This window comes from Artemia sp. Qi Xiang Cuo, chromosome 12, assembly GCF_049724085.1.
Source record: "Artemia sp. Qi Xiang Cuo chromosome 12, ASM4972408v1, whole genome shotgun sequence".
Taxonomy (NCBI): Eukaryota; Metazoa; Arthropoda; class Branchiopoda; order Anostraca; family Artemiidae; genus Artemia; species Artemia sp. Qi Xiang Cuo.
In genome coordinates this window covers 49145838-49167550 of record NC_142805.1, presented here as the reverse complement: position 1 = coordinate 49167550, position 21713 = coordinate 49145838, and the positions used below count along the sequence as shown (strand labels likewise).

General features: G+C 34.6%; 2 protein-coding genes across 2 annotated transcripts in view; one reads left to right on the top strand and one right to left on the bottom strand.

Moving 5' to 3' along the window:
• Positions 1–610: 610 nt before the first annotated feature.
• LOC148946214 (uncharacterized) lies at positions 611–20796 on the bottom strand. The gene is made up of 4 exons (XM_089097874.1): positions 20719–20796; positions 4555–4722; positions 1930–2099; positions 611–670 (listed from the first exon to the last, which is right to left on the bottom strand). The coding sequence occupies exons 1-4, from the start codon at positions 20719–20721 to the stop codon at positions 661–663; spliced, it is 351 nt and encodes a 116-aa protein (XP_088954000.1). The 5' UTR covers positions 20722–20796; the 3' UTR covers positions 611–660.
• The window catches only part of LOC148946213 (nuclear receptor corepressor 1-like), a 47963-nt gene continuing 44125 nt past the window's right edge, over positions 17876–21713 (top strand). The window contains exon 1 of the mRNA XM_089097873.1: positions 17876–18088. Within this exon, the coding sequence (XP_088953999.1) occupies positions 17933–18088 (156 nt within the window). The 5' untranslated portion in view covers positions 17876–17932. The remainder of the gene's footprint in view (positions 18089–21713) is intronic.

The window sequence follows — 21713 nt, the reverse complement described above, 5'->3', positions numbered from 1 at the left end:
ACCGAGTCAAACTGAAAAAGAGCAGAAATTGATATAAGTTGGGCTAAAAACCCCTAGGCCTTCCCAAGGCCAGAACATAATTTGCACTTCAATGAAAAAAAAAGTTTTTACTTTTATAAATTTAATAAATAAAATAGTATTAACATTTTGATTACTAAATATCAGTATATGTATATTAAACTGACAATGCACATTCATTTGTAATTTTTTCAGTAAAGTGCAAATTATGTTCTGGCCTTGGGAACACATAAGGGTTTTCAGCCTAACTTGTTTTAATTTCTGCTCGTTTTGAGCTCGACTCAGTTATTTATTGTAATTTCAGTTTGTTTTGGGTTTCATTTATTTACCGATGTTGATGTGTGGTAGTTTCTAAACCCGTTTGCATTCAACAAAAGATAACCGTCCCATTTTAGCACAGTAAAATCTCTTCTGCATAGCTAATTTTCGGCTTTCATATCGGCTAGCCTTAAGACAATTTACCAACGGTCTTTACTTTATCTGCCCATATTCATGTTGTCGCAATTGATGGTCCAGGTTTTTTATTTAGGAGGGGGTCTAAACAAAAAAGACTCAAAAAACGCATTATTTAATTTAAACAATTACAAAAAAAATTCTGTCTGAAAATCTCGTTGACGTTGACTTATATTCGTTGACCAATATTCAGTATCTCCTAAAAGAAAAAAATCTCTATCAATGTGTGGTTGGTATGGCATACTCTTTTTCAGTTAACCAAAAGTTTCTTTCAAAAACTGATATCAGGCACTTATAAGTTAGCCACGCCCCCCAGTATAGCAGCGTGTCCGGATAAAGATTCATTTCTTAGACAACTGAAGAAGAGAGCGCTACAAAGCTGTGTCCCGGGCTAAAGCGGGACGCAACGAATAAACTCTACTGCCGGAGAATATTGCTGGCAGAGAATAAGGTAGGCAATATTAATTATCTTGAATACGCAAACAGAAATGGAAGGGAATCAGATTCAGCCACCTCAACTTCCGGATGCGTCAGATCCCGACGCTATTTCTCAGTTTATGCGTGAAATAAATTTCAAACTGGATTTGATCCCACAGCTCTCAAACAGCTTATCCGGTATAGAGGCAAAAATGAATAGTTTTAGTAAACAGCTAGATACAACAAAATCAGGAATTTCAAACGATCTAGTGGAAATGAGGAACAAAATCAGGAAGTCAACACTGAAAAGTGACTCATTAGAGGCAGAACTAAAGCGTTATTACCTCGTGTTTTACAATTTTCCTATGGCTGGTCCATTCCAGTCGAGTTTGAAGGATGGGCTTTGCGAGTTTCTTTGCTGGTGCCTCCCGCACCAACAGCTTTCTCAAAGGGACATAAAGGATGCTTCCGCCTGAGATCAGGCCCTGTAATAGTTAAGTGGCACGACTTGGAAATACGAAATGCGGTTCTCAGGAAAAGTTTTGCATTGAAACAAAACGGCGTAGGGGTTGCTTCGGACTACAGTACGTATCAACGCGAGACTAGAAAAAATTTAAAGCCAGTGCTGCCCCAAGCCATTGTAAAAGCCAAAGATTCGCGGCTCAAAGGTGAAAGGCTTATCATTGAAGGTAAAACGTACAGATACGACCGTGAATGTCAAAAGATAAAAGAAATGACGGTAAGCCACCCAATTAGGGCCCCTAATGCAGCACAGAGTAACTCAGAGATCAGAGGTATAAATCCCGCTAATGTGAATGAAAATAACCAGAGTTCAGTCCAGAATTGCCCTTCAGATCAGTTGGACTGTTCTGGTAATGAAAGTGACACGAACACGATAGTTGAAAGAAACAGCAACTTGCCGAAAACAATAGGATTCCATGAACTTTAAATACTCCTTACTCTTAGTGAAATATTTCATATTCAAATGAGAAGCAACAAATGTTGAGGTTTGTCTTTCTCAATGTTAAAGTTATAGCATACCTGGCTTCCGGTCTTTGGTTCACAAAACTCTGATTGTCCTTCAATATAGATGTAATTGTTGGCTCAACTTGTGTTGACATGGGGCGGGTAATTCGGGAGGGTAGTAAATCATTCCGCTTTATACTACGCTCTATTACTCCATGCATTATATCCTTTATGCTGATTGACTCCTGAAAAAAGGTAAAACATTTAATAGTTAGTCACTTCTGAAGGAAACATATTAGTAAAATAAAAATAGCACGATTAGATTACTTTTTTTTTGTTCTTTCCAAATATTGTATTTGATTTTGATACACTCTATCCACCTGGCGGTGGCAGATACAATATGTACAAAAATGAAAAAAAAAACAATAGAAGGACGGAACTCTAACTTTATAATATGAAGCATGTTTCTATTAATCAAATTATCATATTTTCCACCGTTGTTGTAGGCATATTAAAATGGCCTTTACCGTAATATTTATATTCAGAGTTCTATTGTTCTCAGTTGGCCAAAAATAAATTTTATCAAGTCGAGACTGCAGAAAAACAGGAAACTAAGAAGTTATGATGAATTACTAGATTTAACCAACAGAAAAATAAACAATTAGGGGTACAAATAGGATTTACAGGGAAGAGGATTGGGTATATTGTCAGAAAAGCGAGGATGGTAATTGGAAATAACAGAAAATAATGAATTTAACGGTACTACTATTGTTTGTTTAGAATTTTTCTTTCAAAAGTGGCCAAGCCCAAAATATCTATCACACAAATGGGTATAATATAACAGCTAATTTATTTGAAAGATGTAAGTATAGCACAGGATGTCATAACAAATGAACCACCAGTAGCTCTTAAAAAAATTCTAGCAGGAATTTCTAAGGAATGATGGACCAAGAGATCATCTCGGATGTTTCCATACATTAAACGCACTAAAGAGGAAAGTGGGGTAAACTAAAATAATTTTTTTTTTTTTTGCATTTCTTCAGTTCACAATTCAGTTCTTCATAGAGGCTGCGAAAAAAAAACATCCAGAAATCATTTGCCACGCATGCACGGGGGGCGAAAGGATTTTTATTTGCAGAACTGACCCCCCCCCCCTATTTGATCACCTTTAAAGCACAAAGACTTAAATTACATACATTAATTTAACATATAAATTGTTCTTGGTTAGTAGTCATTCAACGAATACATATAGGGCTTTCCACTGAGCAGTCGACTTAAAATTTAACATACGAAGTTTAATGTTAACTGTTATAATTTCAGTGATCCAAACACCCGTTTTAAATTCTTGAACAAATACATCCATGCAAGCTAAACAAAAAATTTTGCGTTCAAAAACAAACTAAGGAAGGTTTTCTGACAGAATTGCAACTCTAAAAACTTATTTTCCTACAAGTTGGAATAATGTTCATTCTCAACATCAGAGAATAGAAGCTGGGAGATGGTAAAGTGGAATAAAATTTTAAGACCAAAGAAACTCATCTATCATCTAGCTTAACTCTTGAGACTACTAAATTAGCGCAATAACAAACACAGTATAGAATAAAAAAGAAAATTAAATAAATAAAGCGAAGACACCGGTAAATAATGGTGTTTTACCAATTTTTATTTCTTAAGCATTCAAAAAAAATTCTCGAGGTTTATAATTCCAAAATGGGTTCGATGTCTCTGTAACATCAGCTCCAAAAACTAGGCGCTTAGCCTGAAGGTGACTAAGATTTCAATTAACTCTACAGACAGAATTAGACACCTTATTAGTTTTGTAAGTTCCTTTAATATATATCTTAGGGAACACAGAAAACAAATAATTCAGAGCAATTGAGAAAAGTGCTTTTTTTTAAATTAGATTTTCCAGGAACTTATGCAGAAACATGAAAGGGATGATAAAAGACGATTTGCAACAAGATGGGTCAATAATTATAAAAAAACAAGATCTGCCAAAAAGGGACATAAATAGAATAGATTGCGCTGAGCTAAAAAAAAAAAATATTATTTGTAGTATATAAAGTTTGTAGATTTGCCCAGTATGAGATTTTACCGCCTCTCATTATTCCTTAGCATTGCTAAACAAGGTAACAACAAGCACTATGAAGCAATCAATTCTGTTATGCAAATTCCTCATGCATAATTAAATAATAATGTCTACATTTTTTTTACTGCATATATATATTCCATAGATAACTGATTGTACTAAGCAAATTTTTTTTTGACAACGCTGAAAAAATATCACTTACTACGGCGCTAAGCTCGCTCCGCGTCATAAATTGGCTAATAATTAAGAAGGGGGGGGGAGAGGTAAATTATATTTAAAAATATAGGGGAGGGGGCAAATTTATCATTGTTTTCAATTTTTCCAATAAAAATACACAAAAAAGGTATTTTCACAATATAGAGGGGAAGGGGAGTGAAAAAAATCTAGGAAGCATATGCTTTCCCTAACCTATTATGTCCAATCCTGTCTTTTCTTTTTTTACTATTCGCTGCGTTGTTTTAAAACAAAAATGTTAATATAATTTAATTACAGAAAATATGATTTAAACTAAAATTCAATGTAGCACCGATTGGTCGATGTTAATCTATTTGTAATTTTTCCTAAAGCAACAACAATGAATAAAACAATCAAATAACAAAAATAAAACTGACCTTGCTACCAGGCCTTGAAGGTCTATATTGGTTTTGAACAATTTGGAGCTGGTGCTGGCTGCTACTAATAGGGGGCGTGAAGGTTCTTCCAATATTGTTGTCTGCTGGGAAAGATGCCCGAGGTGCCTCTTCCAAATCCAATTGCCCTTGACATTCATCAGCACTTATCTAAAAACGTGAAAACACGTTGAAAACTTATAGTATATTTATTTTAAAGTTTTACTATAATTTACCAGTTAATTTTTTCGTCTGCCAATAAAATAAAAAGCCTTGAAAAGTACGCGCATTATCTCTGAAAAAAGCAATTTTTAGAAATTCAGGAAAAGTCATATTAAAGTCCTTCGATTCCATTAGGGAAAGAAGAATTGGAATCTCACACGTACTTTACATATTTTTTTTTTCAAGGGTAGGGTGACATCGGGGTGGGCAAGAGGAAGGAGGGGGTGTTCAAAACTCAAGGAAAACAGCAAAAAAGATATATTATATGGAAAATATAATCAATTGTAGCAATGTCATGATTTGGGGAGGTGGAAGGGCATCCTAATGGGATTGAGACCGGAACATGTTTTGTTATTTAGGAACATGGCTAAATATGCCATGACATAGCTATTTAGCCTTTTACCCACCCTTAAACCCTCAGTTATGCCAGCTTTGCCTCTCATAGAGAACACCTGCCTTGGCTTTACTCTATTTAGCCATGGCTAAATATGCCATGACATAGCTATTTAGCCTTTTACCCACCCTTAAACCCTCAGTTATGCCAGCTTTGCCTCTCATAGAGAACACCTGCCTTGGCTTTACTCTATTTAGCCATGGTTAAATATGCAATGGCATAGCTATTTAGCCTTTTAGCCGCCCTTAAACCCTCAGTTTTACCAGCTTTGCCTCTCACAGAGACCACCTGCCTTGGCTTTACTCTATTTAGCCAAAGTTTTCAAGTTTTTTTTTTCACTTCAACCAAGTTGATTTTGATTAAAAAAAAATTAACGGATTCGGATGAATACTGTACAAAAAACTCAAGATGAAGGTTCCGCCACAGCGCCAAATCTGATACAATGGAAAGCTTTGAAAAGTGCTCTCATCGCACGCCAATAAAGCGGTAGTTAAAAATTGAAGAAAATAAATAATTATTTGAAATCAATTAAATGTTTTAATAAATTTTACCATGCAATCTTTCCTCGAAACTTGTCTTAACATTAACCAAAATTATTACATAATGATAATGAAATTAGTAACAATAATGTAATTATTTTAATAATCAGCTTTAGGAAGCACTCTCATCGTTCTACAATAAAGCAATTTTAGAAATAAGAAAGTATACATAATAATCCAACTCCACTTTCAAGAGTAATAATATCCAGCGCCAGCTGATTATTCGCAGCACCATTTCCCATGTATATTAGTAAATGTACATATTAATATATGTGCATGTAAATATTAATTAATAATGCATGTGAGGAAAAGTGCATAGAAAACGGCAAACACAATTATCATTGATATAGAAAATACAAATTTAATTTGACACGTTCAAACTTACCTTTTCTCAAAAGAAAACGGAACAAGCAAATCTATTAGCAATCAAGGTAATTTTTTTTTATATTCTGAACCGGGAACTGTTGATTCTCAACTTATTGGAAAACTATGTACGCCTAAAAACTACATACGTGATTGACTGCTACATTATAATAGCAATATCACATATTTAGAAACCTGTCGAATAAAACATATACAATGACAAAGTACAAAAAGAGAAAAAAAAACGAATAAAATGAAAAGGTATCAACAAGAAATAACAAAAAAAAAAAAAAATATGATAAAACGTGGGAAAAAAGCAAAACAAAGCGAATAAAAGGAAAAGGTATCAATAACAACAAACCAAAAATATGATAGTGAAGGGAAAAAGCGAAAAAAGGAAGTTACTCACAAAAAAGAGCACAAAATCAAACAAAATAGCATAAAATGTGAGGAAAAAGAAATTAAAAAGAGAAGGTACTAAAAAAAATTGGGGACAAAAGAGAATAAAAGGAAAAGGCACTTACAAAAAATAACAACAAAAAAACCAGCAGTAATAAAATATAATAACATGCGAGGAAAAAAGAGAAATAAACCGAGAGTAAATCTACACAAGTATAGTTTTTCATTTATGCTGAAAAACTAAGGTTTTTTTAAGGCTTCAACAGCTAAATTTCAGTCAGCTAGAACAACTATAAGTTTATGGTGACACTATTAGAGCATACTTGGTATACCAGAAGAATAAGGAGCTGATCGGACACCAAACAAGTCTATTTTTAGGCTACCAGTTTGGTAGTAAAGAAACATTTCAAATCAATCCCTGTCAGAGCTCCTCTCCTATTTGGAGGTATACTGTAAATGATACAAAAGAAATTACCCACCACAGGGTTAGGTCAGGCCAAAAAAAAATAAAAAACTAACCAAAACAATTTTGACTTTTCCTTATTTTTTTTAAATTGAAATTTAAAATATTCAAGTTCTAGAGGGGTGGAATTCCTCCCTCTATGCCCCTGATAGTGACACAGGCAAAAACAAAATAGAGTATTCAATTTATTGATGTTGTTAAACTGTGACAGAAAAGCCCAATATATGTCTCCACTAGCGTTATAACAAAAGAAATTTTAAAAATAAAATTAAGAATAAGAACAAATTTGCCTCTAGGCAACTTATTGGTAATACGGCAGGCTAAATAAAAGAAGGACCTTTCGAAAGGAATGCGAGTAAGTGATAAGGAAAGATAATACAAGAAAAGAAAGAAAAGAAGTGATAAGTGATACAAGGAGCTGGAGAAAGTAAAGAATGAAGCTGTGAACAGGGCAGGATGGTGGAGGAGTATACAAAGTTGTGTTGGTCTCAAGCAGCCTAGTACTATGATGGGCTGTCAGTATTATAGATGTCAGTTGTAAGAGTATCATCCTATAGATGGAACGACGAACTTAACCACGAGCTAAACATATCAGTCTATCAGTATTGTAGATGTCAGTTGTAGAGGTATCATCCTATACATAGAACCACGAACATAACATATCAGTCTGTCAGTATTGTAGATGTCAGTTGTAAAAGTATCATCCTATACATGGAACCACGAACGTAACACATCAGTCTGTCAGTATTGTAGATGTCAGTTGTAAAAGTATCATCCTATACATGGAACCAAGAACTTAACATATAAGTCTGTCAGTATTGTAGATGTCAGTTGTAGAAGCATCATCCTATACATTGAACCACGAACTTAACATATCAGACTGTCAGTATTGTAGGTGTCAGTTGTAAAAGTATCATCCTATACATTGAACCACGAATTTAACATATCAGTCTGTCAGTATTGTAGATGTCAGTTGTAGAAGTATCATCCTATACATAGAACCCCGAACTTAACATATCAGTCTGTCAGCATTGTATATGTCAGTCGTAAAAGTATCATCCTACACATGGAAACACGAACTTAACATTTAAGCCTGTCAGTATTGTAGATGTCAGTTGTAAAAGTATCATCCTATACATGGAACCACGAACGTAACACATAAGTCTGTCAGTATGGCAGATGTCAGTTGTAAAAGTATCATCCTATACATACAATCACGAACTAAACATATCAGTCTGTCAGTACTGTAGATGTCAGTTGTAAAATTATCATCCTATACATGGAACCAAGAACTTAACATATCAGTCTGTCAGTATTGTAGATGTCAGTTGTAAAAGTATCATCCTATACATGGAACCACGAACTTAACATATATGTCTGTCAGTAATGTAGATGTCAGTTGTAGAAGTATTATCCTATACATAGAACCACGAATTTAACATATAAGTCTGTCAGTATTGTAGATGTCAAATGTAAAAGTATCATCCTATACATAGAACCACGAACTAAACATATCAGTCTGTCAGTATTGTAGATGTCAGTTGTAAAAGTATCATCCTATACATGGAACCATGAGCTAAACATATCAGTCTATCAGTATTGTAGATGTCAGTTGTAAAAGTATCATCCTATACATAGAACCACGAACTTAACATATCAGTCTGTCAGCATTGTAGATGTCAGTTGTAAAAGTATCATCCTACACATGGAACCACGAACTTAACATTTCAGTCTGTCAGTATTGTAGATGTCAGTTGTAAAAGTATCATCCTATACATACAATCACGAACTTAACATATCAGTCTGTCAGTATATTAGATGTCAGTTGTAAAAGTATCATCCTACACATGGAACCACGAACTTAACATATAAGTCTGTCAATACTGTAGATGTCAGTTGTAGAAGTATCATCCTATACATACAATCACGAACTTAACATATCAGTCTGTCAGTATTGTAGATGTCAGTTGTAAAATATCATCCTATACATGGAACCAAGAACTTAAAATATAAGTCTGTCAGTATTGTAGATGTCAGTTGTAGAAGCATCATCCTATACATGGAACCAATAAATAAACAAATCAGTCTGTCAGTATTGTAGGTGTCAGTTGTAAAAGTATCATCCTATACATGGAACCAAGAACTTAACATATCAGTCTGTCAGTATTGTAGATTTCAGTTGTAAAAGTATCATCCTATACATAGAACCACGAATTAAACATATCAGTCTGACAGTATTGTAGATGTCAGTTGTAGAAGTATCATCCTATACATGGAACCACGAACTAAACATATCAGTCTATCAGTATTGTAGATTTCAGTTGTAAAAGTATCATCCTATACATAGAACCACGAACTTAACATATCAGTCCGTCAGCATTGTAGATGTCATTTGTAAAAGTATCATACTACACATGGAACCACGAAATTAACACATCAGTCTGTCAGTTGCAGAAGCATCATCCTATACATAGACCCAAGAACTTAACATATCAGTCTGCCAGTATTGTAGATGTCAGTTGTAGAAGTGTCATCCTATACATACAACCACGAACTTAACATATCAGTCTGTCAGTATTGTAGATGTCAGTAGTAAAAGTATCATCCTATACATGGAACCACGAACGTAACACTTCAGTCTGTCAGTATTGAAGATGTCAGTTGTAAAAGAATCATCCTATACATAGAATCACGAACGTAACAAATAACTCTGTCAGTATTGCAGATGTCAGTTGTAAAAGAATCATCCTATACATGGAACCAAGAACTTAACATTTCAGTCTGTCAGTATTGTAGATGTCAGTTGTAAAAGTATCATCCTATACATTGAACCAAGAACTTAAAATGTCTGTCTGTCAGTAATGTAGATGTCAGTTGTATAAGTATAATCCTATACATAGAAACACGAATTTAACATATCAGTCTGTCAGTACTGTAGATGTCATATGTAAAAGTATCATCCTATACATAGAACCACGAACTAAACATATCAGTCTGTCAGTATTGTAGATGTCAGTTGTAAAAGTATCATACTATACATGGAACCACGAGCTAAACATATCAGTCTATCAGTATTGTAGATGTCAGTTGTAAAAGTATCATCCTATACATAGAACCACGAACTTAACATATCAGTCTGTCAGTATTGTAGATGTCAGTTGTAAAAGTATCATCCTACACATGGAACCACGAACTTAACATTTCAGTCTGTCAGTATTGTAGATGTCAGTTGTAAAAGTATCATCCTATACATGTTCTGTACCTGTACTTGTTCTTCATTTAAATTTCAGGAAACGATATAGATTTTTCTCTCTTGAAATGTACTCATAAATATGACGCTAATCATTTGATTTTTACTCTCAATCATATTTTTCTTGTGTAATTATCTTTTTATCCAAAATTCTGGCTCTTAAGGAATTTTTCTCAAACTCGTAACCTACCTAGTTAGTCTTTATAGGCAAGAAAATCCCATAAAAAAATACGAAGCCGTTATCGAATATATATATATATATATATATATATATATATATATATATATATATATATATATATATATATATATATATATATATATATATATATATATATATATATATATATATATATATATATATATATATATATATGGTTCTTGTGGCCAGAAATGTCAATATTGAGCCAAAAGTTCAAGATCATCGGGAGAGGGCTCATTTAAACAAAAATTTTTTTTTTTTGCTTTTTATATGACCAAAAAGATAGAGGGGAACTAGCTCCCTTTACGCGTCCCTTTTTTCTCGAAGATTGTATAATACAAATTTTGAGATCGCTGTTTTTACACCATAGTTGAAAGGTTACAAAACTGCACCTTTAGACTGAAATGATCCGCCCCCACCCCAGAGCCCCTTGGGATAGGTCCTTAAGTTATAGAATTTGTACATTGTTTATGTATGGTATTTGTTATTAAAAAAGTATACAGACATTTTTGCTTTTTTTTGGGGGGGGGGAGATTTGTAATTAGGGTGAGATTCAATGGGGATAATTTTCCAGGGGAAGGAAATTTCCACTGAAAATTTTTTCACTGGGGGGATTAGACAGAATTTCTATACGAAATATTTTTACTTCTCCTTGCAAACAAAATTTTGAATATTAATATTTTCCAGACGGAAATTTTAAGCTTGTTTTGATTTCCGGAAAAAGTCCATGGAAGGGGGATTTCCGAAGTGATGAGAAAAATGATTGGAGCTTAGTCTGCTTTCAAATGACAGTATGCTAAGGAAAGTTTTTCAGGCTGAATCGTCTGCAACAAATTTAGCGGAGGGGAGGGTGGATTTTCAGCAAGAATAGAACTGTCCGGAAAGAATTTTAAGGTTTTTTTTTTCGTGGGAGGGACTTTCCACAGAGAAATTTCCTGTGAAGAGAGGAATTTTTCATACTGGGTGGGCCAGAATTACCGAAATTATATGAAAAAACACTTAGAAATGGTAAGGAGCGTTATTGAAACTCAAGATGAACAGAAATTATTCCGTATATGAAGGGTTTTCCGCCCTCTTCAATACCCTGCTCCTTGTGCTAAAGTTTGACTGTTTGTCCAATTTTTTTTTTTTTTTTAAGAACGACTCATAAAACACAAGGGCGGTTTAATATGAGTAGGGGGCTTTTTAAAAACTACGATAAACTTTAGCGGAAAGAGCAACGTATGGAGGAAGGAGATAACATTCATATACGGAATAATTTCTGTTTGTATCGAGTTTTAATGTTGCGCTTTACTCTCAGTTGAAAAAATTGGTTTATTTATTCTTTTATTATAAAAAAAAAATAGTTTTATTAAATGAAAAAGTCAGAAAGAGCTGTAACAATGGGGCACTGTATATGGCATAAAAAGCCAAAGCAAGGCCAACGCCTGCTATTTGTAATACAAGCATTTTGAATTATTTAGAAAAACTCTATTTGGGAAGTAAATTGAATTCAAGACTCTTAAACGTGGTAAAACATATATATTATGAATCAGCGATAAATGGGCTTTCAAATGAGCTACTAGTCAAGCAGACATGGTTTAATCCCTCAAAAAGTATGTGATCCCTGAAAATCGACTCAGTTCTAAACTAATTGAGTTTGTGCTCCGAATTTTGTCGAGTGACATCTCGTTTGAAGTATTTTATCTGTCTGATGAGAGTACTCCCAGTTTTGACATGAAAAGGAACCTCGTTCTAATTCCTTGGCCTGTTTACACATGGAATGTCATTACTTGGGCACTAAAAAAAAACTGGTTTTGTTAAATAAAAAGTCACAAAGTCCTGTAACAATGGGGCACATACTGCATTTTATGGTAAATCTTCGGGACATTGTTTTCACTTAATAAAAACATTGTATGTGGCATAATAGGCACAAGCGAGGCCAAAGTCTGCATGTATGTGACACAAACGTTTTACTTTGTCAGGACCCAACATAGATTCATTATTTAGAATAATAATCAGGTCTCGTATGAAATAGCTTACGAAAAATGAGACTCTCACAAACAATTTTTGGTGGCAAAAACTACCAGGCACATAGACCTAGCAGGGGCTGTGGTGATAATCTTCTTTGAAAAACGAATTGGCAATAGTAGTAATTTTAACAGACTAAGAGAATGCACGAACTTTGACAAAAATATTTTATAAGAATGAATAACCTTCATTCACAAAAGAGGGAAGGGGGTAGTATGCATATTTTTTTTTTTTTTGATAAATCACTTTTATATTGCTTAACATTGACCTTGTTTTTACGTATCTTTACTGCTACTACTACTAACAACTCACCGCAGCATCAAGCCACCTCAGGCCAACACAGTTACGCACACTCCTCCCCCATCCAAATCTATTCAAAGCCTCCCTTTTTACACCCACCCAGGAAGTTCCCATTTCCTTTAAATATTTTCTTTATGACGTCCTCCCACACCAGACCAGAACGACCTGCTTTCCGCTTAGCCTTAGACAGTTAGCCGAAAAGAACAATCTTCGACAATCTGTCATCCTTTATCCGCACAACGTGCCCTAGGCACCTCAACCTTTCTTTCATTATAGCCCTATTGTTTGAAATACGGTCAGTCAGCTGGGTACGCAGAACAACCTTTAACCAATTTATTTAATGTATTTCTTTTATGATTATGTATCTTTGGTATATAATTAAACTAAAAAAAAGTTTTTTCACCTATGAGTAAGAAGTAACATCAAAATTTAAAGCAAACAGAAATAATTGCTTACATGAGTGGGGTTGCTCCTGTCTCAATACCTCTTTCTTTACATTTTGACTTCTCTAGAATATTTTAAGAAGTTTATTATTCCAATTAAACGATCCATGTGTTTTATGAGTAGTTTTAAAGAACTGGGGAAAAAAGGCAAACTTTATCGTAAACAGCGAGGCATTGAGGAGGGCGCCAACCCCCCTCATATGCGTAATAATTTCTGTTCGTTTCAAGTTTTGATGTTCCTCCTTACTTTCAGCTGAAAAAAAAATGTTTTTTTACAAGATTTCTGATTGTGACGAAATAATGGCGGGAAATCTGGCTCCCCCTCCATGGAAAGTTCTTCTCATATAAAATAGCCCCCCCCCCTCCACCAGGAAAAATTCTTGCGGTCAATTTCGGATGAATTTTTTTTTGTAGCGCACTTTCATATGAAAGAATTTCTGTTTGTTTTTAAATCATGCAGAAAATCCCCTTCTTTGTGGAAGTTTTTCCGCAAATACCCCATCCCTAGTATAAAGTTGATCCTAGAGAAAATTTTCCCGAGAGAATTTCTCCCATGGACCCCCCCCTCAACGGAAAGATACTCTAGACAATTCCAACCTAGTGAAAATTCCCCTTCAAATCTACATCTAAAATAATATCAGAAAGAAGTATCTTATAAAAATAACATACCTGTGGAAGCGCAAATTCAGCTTGTCACATTGGTTTTCCTTAAGGTGTTCTAATGCCATGATTATGACCTTTAACTCAGCAGACATTATAGATACATTATTATATAATCTCTCGCCCATTGCAATTTTCAGATGCGGAACGAAAGCACCTCTTACTATGTACTCATTCTTTTTTGAACCATCAGCAAATATTTGGAAGTGTTTTTCAGAAGTAATTGTATTAAGTTCAGCAAATTTTTTCTGGACAAAAGCAATTGGGGTTAAATGTTTATTCCGCTTTGAGAAATCAGTATTTGTTATGGGGATTGACCAATTCCAATAAAGAAAGAGACCAATTCCAATAAAGAAAGCAGCGTCAAAAAAAGTTCCCTTCTACTAAGCAAGTTTTAAAAAAAAGCGATTTCTCTTAGGCCACGTTTTCTGTTTAGAGTTTCGGATTTAGCGGAAGGCAATCTAGCACCGAAGGAATTGGATTGAGCAAGTTGGAAACGTTAAAGAAAAATTACGTATCAATATGAGGATAAAACTCTTCCAATAGATTATTTTTTTTTACAGAATATGGATGTTTCTAGAACACTTTTCTATGTTATTGCACTCACCTTATTCTTTTATGATATCCTAAAATGATGATAGTGATGTAAAATAAGTTAAAATATTCCTTTTAGATTTTTGGCTTCTGATCTGCTGAGCGGCAACTTAATGCGGAAGACAATCGCTGTTCCCTTAACCTAAGGGGTTGGCACAGGTAGCTGATTTCGGGAACCAATTTCAGCATTAGCGGACAAACGATAGCGGTAAGAAAAATTTCTTGCGCAAGATTCTCAAAAACAAAATTCATGGACACAAATAGTCACCTGGAGTTTATTAATATTTTGCATGATTGGTCTCAGCTTAGTTCTCAGCTCAGTAGTGGGGTCTTTCGCCACAGACATCTCTGACTATTTATTTATATTCCTATTTTTTGTGATGATCATGATGAAAATCACCGCTGATTTTGTAAATCGGCGCCGAAAACTAGAGAATTTTACAAGCTCAAATCGACACCAATTTCTTTTAAAATCGGCGCTCATTTGAAAATCAGTACCCGAAATCAGCTACGTGGGCCCAGCCCTTTACATAAAATCCCCTAACTTATGATATTTAACTTAGGCTACTTAGGGCAATGTGCATCCGCTTTATGTGACTAATGAAACTTTACGATTCTAAAAATAATAAGGATGTTTCTGAACCAAACATGCAGAATGTTTGTAACGTTAAAACATTATACGACATAGCGCACAGAAATTGAGGTTTCTGAATTGATCTAGTGCTCATCTCCCACTTACTCTAAATAACGTAGCAACTTTAAAAGCTAATAACAAAGTTCTATTCCACTGATTGATCCTTTGTTCCTAATATTATTATTTTGTTCATTATAAATACCAGAATGAATTTAGATAAGATCTAATTGACCTGATATATCTAGATAGAAGGAAAGTTACTATCAATTAGTGACCTGATTTTGGAACTTAACCTAGTTTTCGGTAAAGCTTTACATGATACGGCTTTCTTGTTTTGTTTGTTCATTAGTTTCAGAACTAAGATACAGTCAAGAATCTGAAATTGGAATCCTTATCTTTGATTAAATTGTTTGAGCAAGACTTTGGACTTGTGTTAGGTTTAGGCTAAAAAACAATATTATTTGTGAACAAGGTCTACATGAAAAATTTTACTATGTTTTGCTAAACAGAATGTCTAATTCATTACGTTCTTTTATTTAATCGACTTAACAGCTTTGTTTGGAAATTAATTATAAACAAATTTTCAAAGAATAGTAAAGAACTCCATTGAAAAAAATGAGCAAAAATAAAATGAAATAATCTACCAAACGTGAAACTACCACAAGTCAGCATCGAGAAATAAATGAAACCCAAAACGAATAGAAATTACAATAAATAACCGAGTCAAACGTATTTTACAAGGTCACAATCTCACAGCTTATGTTAAGAATTCAGTTCATTGGGAATCATCTGAATTATTACTACATTTGAAGTCACAGGTCCCATCTCATTTGCGCTTTCATCACTAAATCTTAGCTACTTCTCACTTTTTTTCTTTGATATTTTATACTTTTTTACTTAAAATGCCTTCTTTTTCTTCAGTAGATTTTTCCTGTCTATTTTTAATATTCAGCAGCTAAGATTGCATCTTTTACTGGAGAATAGGTTTCCATCTGGTTTCTCTTTTTGGAGCTTCCCATCTAGGGAGGGGTGTAATGTTTTGGCTGAATGAACAAGGAAGCAGAGCTCACAATATTTCAACTTTGGTTGGACAAAAGGATCAGGCAAGTGTTCCTTGTCTGGAGTTGGCTGATTGTCAAGTGGGAAAATTCAAGGCTCAGAGAAACGGCTGGTGATGTTTCGTGGAGTGACAGCCTTTGGAAAAGCACCATCACAAAGTAGTTCTGCAATCTCTTACTCTATCAATACTTGGCAAGGATTAAGTTTCAGCTTGGTTCTTAATTACCTGGGACCAGTAAATCTTTAAAGTATGATATTTAGTAATATCAAGAGGCTGCTGTCTGGAAAATATGTGAGGTGGCAAGCTATGTAACTGTCTTTCTTGTTGTTTGGCACATGAAATGGCATCATAGCAATACAACTTCCATGATTGTCCTTTAGAGTCTAGACAGGATCCATAGGTGACCGATGAAAATGTAATACAAAAAGCTCAAAATATCACATAAAAAGATCCTCCATAATCTGTGTGTTTCATGGATTACCACTCCAGCAGTCTGTGCAGGGTATATGTTCAGAAACTTCCCTAAAATGTGTTTTATGGGAGGATTGACAAACCTGGATTAAATCCTCCCTTGCATTTGCAGTACCAACCATCATCACTAGTTTCTCTGTCTTCTGTGAGGCTGTGCCACAAAACTGCTGTACATCTTTTGGACTCAGTGCTTTCTGACATTTTCTTTACACATTTGTCAGCTCTGTTTTGTCAAGGTAAAAAATGTCGAAGGAAATTTGATTAAAATACATTAGCAGTAAAACAATTGAATCCAAGATCCCTCTAGATACTTGGTAGTTTGTGGGTGGTAAAATGATATTCACAGGTGCTACTTAACAGTCCAAGAGATGACATAAAGACAAAATATGAAGAACTGACATCAGCTGGCACATGTCATAAAGATTTGTGGAGTTTTGCCATAAAGACTTAAATTTGCAGCAGAACCAGGCATTTTCCACCTCACCTCTTCTGAATTTCAGCTGCTGTATGGGAAATACCTAGGGATGTCTCTTTCCAAGTGTTACACACAAATAGAACACTTGACTTGGGTTCTGTTCCAATTGAGCCTTTATTTTAGATTAGCACTATACAGACTAAGGCTAACACAGGTAGGGTACAACCCAGGGGGGAAGAGGTAATTTTCTTGGAGGAAGTGATAAAAATGGAAGCACAGATGACCCTCTTAGTCCTCTTTGGTGTTCCACTTAGTCTTCCACTATTTTTCAATTTTAATTTTGAAAATGGTTTAGACTGGTATTTCATCTCCCCCACAGATTATAATTACAGCCATGTATAATTTAAACCTTTTGATATTGTCAGAAGGCTCTTCTGAAGGGGCATGATAGGGCTGATACTTTTGAGCAATATATTGCTTAGTCCAAATATGCATATGTTAGGGATTTTTTTACCTTTTTGAAAAAAAAAATCCAGGAATTCTTCAAAAACTTTTCAGAAACAGTGGGGATTTATTGTTATGGTGTGGTTTCAACTATCCACTTGATTGTTTTGATGTAGGTGCTAAGCCCTTTATCTTTACATACTATGAAAATATGTATTGCAATAAGTTAAGAGGTTGAAAATCATTTCCTAGAAGTTGTGTAATGTTTATATATTCCCATTGAAGGGTTCAATTCCCATTGAAGAGTAAACTCTTAATGTCTCAACCATTCCAAAAAGTCTTTGATTTATTTGCCATATTTTTGTAATGAATTGACCCTTTCATTTTTGTTATCTTAGAATCTTGAAGACAAAACAACCATTTAAATGATTCTTGATTATGATTTATTCTTAATTTATAGGCCAAGAATTGAGTCCTCTCCCTTCAAAGGCCGTATTAATGTTCCAACTGCTCGTGCAATGACACCACCTGGTTCAGGGCATGGAATGCACCCACCTGGTCTTACTGGGCATCAAATGGTATATTCAAATCAAGCTGGTACAAGGAGTGATTTTAGTCTTGTCCTCCAAACAGCAAATTATGATATGAGTGGTGGAAGAGGATTTAGATCACCTGTAAGTTCTTTTTACAATGTTTCCATTATTTAAACATAATTCTTCTTTTTGGTTTGACTGTATCTATAAATTTTAACATACCAGCTCTTTTTGGGCTATCCTATCCCAATTAACAAAAGAGCGAGCAGTGAGATGAACTGAAGATATTAAAAGTAGAATAGCCAAGGCTCAGGGTGTTTTTTCACAGTTGAGAAAAGTTTGGAAGAACAGGAAGATAAGTCTGCACACCAAGTTGATGTCTGCTGTGAATTAGAAGAAGAAGATGCTCAATCACAACAGCAACATTTTAAGAAATTTAAAAATAAGTTTCTTGTGACTTATTGTCTCAATTTATCAGCAGTTGTACTGAACAAATCGTGCTCAAAATCCTCCTCAGGGCCAAACTGTGGTGTTTTCTTATGTGGATGGTGAAGTTTTCCCCATAGTAGAGTGCAGACGGTCTTGTATCATATTACTATCTTTTCCTGTTTAGCTTAAAGCTTATTCCAATAGGCAATGCAAAGAACTCCTTCTAAAAAAAAGTCCCGCCGGATCCCACCCTAAATACTACTGGAATTGATTCATATTTACACTATGCTGGCTGGTCCAGCTCTCATTCACAAAGCTTACATGACAGCTCAAATTCTGAGAATAGGACAACGATCAATGTTGAAGCTAATGTCTCCAGAGATGCTAATGTCTCTCTAGAGGTCCTTTCTAGGAGCTGCAAAAAAAGGAAAAAAATGTCCCCAATCAAAAGTATTTCCCCTCCTCCTGTCCAAGTTTCTCCTTCCCAAAACTTAGGCATTTACCTCAAAATTACTCCTAATAACCCCTTTGAAATAACAAAGATTACTACAATAAGGGTTGCAATTTTCAAAATGTCAAAATTAATGTTTTCTCTTAACATTCACCGTGATGGATCTTTGATAATAGCTGTCCAAGATCAGAAATCTGCAGATATAATACTTAATCTAAAATCTCTTCTGAGTACCCCAATTAATTCATCTAAATGGAACCCAAAACAATCCCCAACAAAAATAGTAGTATATAATGTTTTCCTAGAAATACCAATTCAGGAGTTAAAAGAAGGGCTCTCAGATAAGGCTGGTAACACAATCCCTGTAGAAGATGTCACTCAACTGGGTAAACCCAACTCTAATGGATTAAAAACAAGTAGATCTTTCTTATTTACACTGAAGAAAAAAATTAATACCCCAGAAAAGTTATTCCTATTTTGGCAGATCAAACCGCACAAGGAAAACAAGCCAAAGCCTATCCAGTGTCAGAAGTGTCTGAAACGGAGACACACAACAAATAAATGCAATGAAATTCTCCTAACCTGTAGTAATTGTAAAGGCTCTCATCCTAAAGATTTGAGAACTTGCAACAACACTCGGCCTACATGTATCAATTGTAAAGGCTCACATGAATCCAGCAATAAATTACAATGCCCTGCATATATGAAAACACCACTAACGCTCTAAATAGCAACAGAGAAGGTCATTCCATACCCTTTTGCACCTATGGAAGCAAATGCTGCCAAATCACACCAAATAAAACCTATATTGAAATGAAATAAAACTCCAAAGTCAAACACTCCCAATGCATCAAGTACTCCTTACAAAAAAACATCCTTTAAGTCCCCTAGCTCACATCTCTATCAGAAAGAATCACCAAGCCAACAAGCCTCCTTGCCTAGTGAGATGAGGTCGGCCTGGGACCCCCTCCCAAAAAGGAACAAACCAAAAACACTACCAGGAATTAATCCCTTAACTGACAAACTTGATGCACAACAAACCATGCAAACCTCAAATATATACTTATTCAATCCAAACTGCAGTGCAGTTCAGGCCATGAATATAAAACAACAGCAGAAAACAAAAATCATTGCTGAATTGGCAAAAATCTACATCCCTAATCATATGCTCATTCAAGCAAAAGAAGATATTGCTTTACTATTAACAAAGCTGAACATTAATACACAGTCATATGAAAAATAAATCAACAACACATCTCAATACTCCAGTGGAACATAAGATCACTTACAGAACATAAGTTAAATGAACTAATATCTTTTATGAATAATAATTCCATCAATATTTCGTGCCTCCAGGAAACTCATTTAACCCAAAATTAACAAATTAAGTCTCTGGGATACACTATCCTGAGAAAGGATAGATCGTCAGAGAGAAAAGGAGGTGGAGTGGCTTTAATAGTTAAAAATAATATAAAGTTATTTGGCATCAACTTTCCACATTTTGTAAATGATGTTGATGCAATTGGTATAGGTGTTTGGCTGAATAATACAAAAACTTACATATTAAGCTTTTATAACCCTAATGGCCAAATTACAGATGCCATGGATTTCTTCAGCTATATAAATAATTCTAATATGTTGAAAAATATTATTATTTGTAGAGACTTTAATGCCCACAGCCTTTGGTGGGGGAATAAACCAGCAAATAAAGCTGGTAAGTTCATTGAGCATATGACTTCAAATAATAATGAATTAGCTGTTGCTACCCCTCCAAACCGAATACATATTTCAACGCCAAAAGTGGCAGTTTCTCTACAATTGACCTACAAATTGTGTCTTAAATATTTTGAATAAAATTTATATAAATAAAATTGATAGTCTATGTACTGACCATTTTGCCATAGTCTGCTCCCTAAACGAACCTGCTGAAACCCTATCACATACAGGATTCAACACTAAAGCAAATTGGCCTATGTTCCAAAATAAGCTAAATGATGAAATTACAAGTTTCGGGTATTTCCCCGAAAGTCTATGCGTCACCCCGAAAAAAATTTGGTTCCCCGAATCCCCGAAAATCACGCAATCACGGTGCCACCCCTAGTGATTTATCACCAGTGACTTTCCCAGCCAAATATTACTTTGTATACCATAATTCTTCACTGCTCTCTTGTTCATTAATTTTCCTCTCTTTTGTTACTTTGCATAAAAACCAGACAGATGCAATGTGATATTGCAAATATTGCAATATACACAGTTCTTCATATGTTGACAAAAAAAGTATCGTCTTTATGAAATTAGTTTAAATCATTTCGAAGGCAGTTTCCCAATCGCTATTTCTTACATCATTCGTAGTCAAGAATTTTATTTTCAAGTTGAATAAAATTATAGAACGCATTCACTACTATACAGCTTCAGCCTTTTTTTGGATTTTGAAATTGACAGCCAACAGATTGTTTCTCCAGCTGAATTGTGAGTTTGCAGATTTTTTATTGCTGTTTTTAGATAAGATTTTCTTAATGTTTAATCCTCAATTATTAAACACCTGATAGAAAATACAATCTTCTTTCTGGGACATTTTTACCCCCTCCCCCCCAAAAAAAAAAACAGCCTACGGTTCAGCTATAGCTATAGACTAAGCTATGTACAAGGTTGGGGAATTAAAGATTGAACCGGAAGTTACCCTAAAAATATGATTCATAAATAAATTGTACATAATTGCCTTTAGGGGAGGGGGATAGGGGGCTATCATTTTTAAATGATAATACCTCATTTTTTTTTATTGGAAGCAGGGATGCCAAAAATATAATCATTTTTTTCCTTTAAAGTGGAGACAGAAGAAAATGATATCAAATTCCCTGGGAAACCATTGAAATATTTTGATAGACC

Excerpts from the sequence above, each read along its gene's own strand:
- LOC148946214 (XM_089097874.1), bottom strand. Across the intron at positions 2,100-4,554 it reads CTTCAAGGCCTGGTAGCAAG|GAGTCAATCAGCATAAAGGA; the intron begins GTCAGTTTTATT and ends ACCTTTTTTCAG.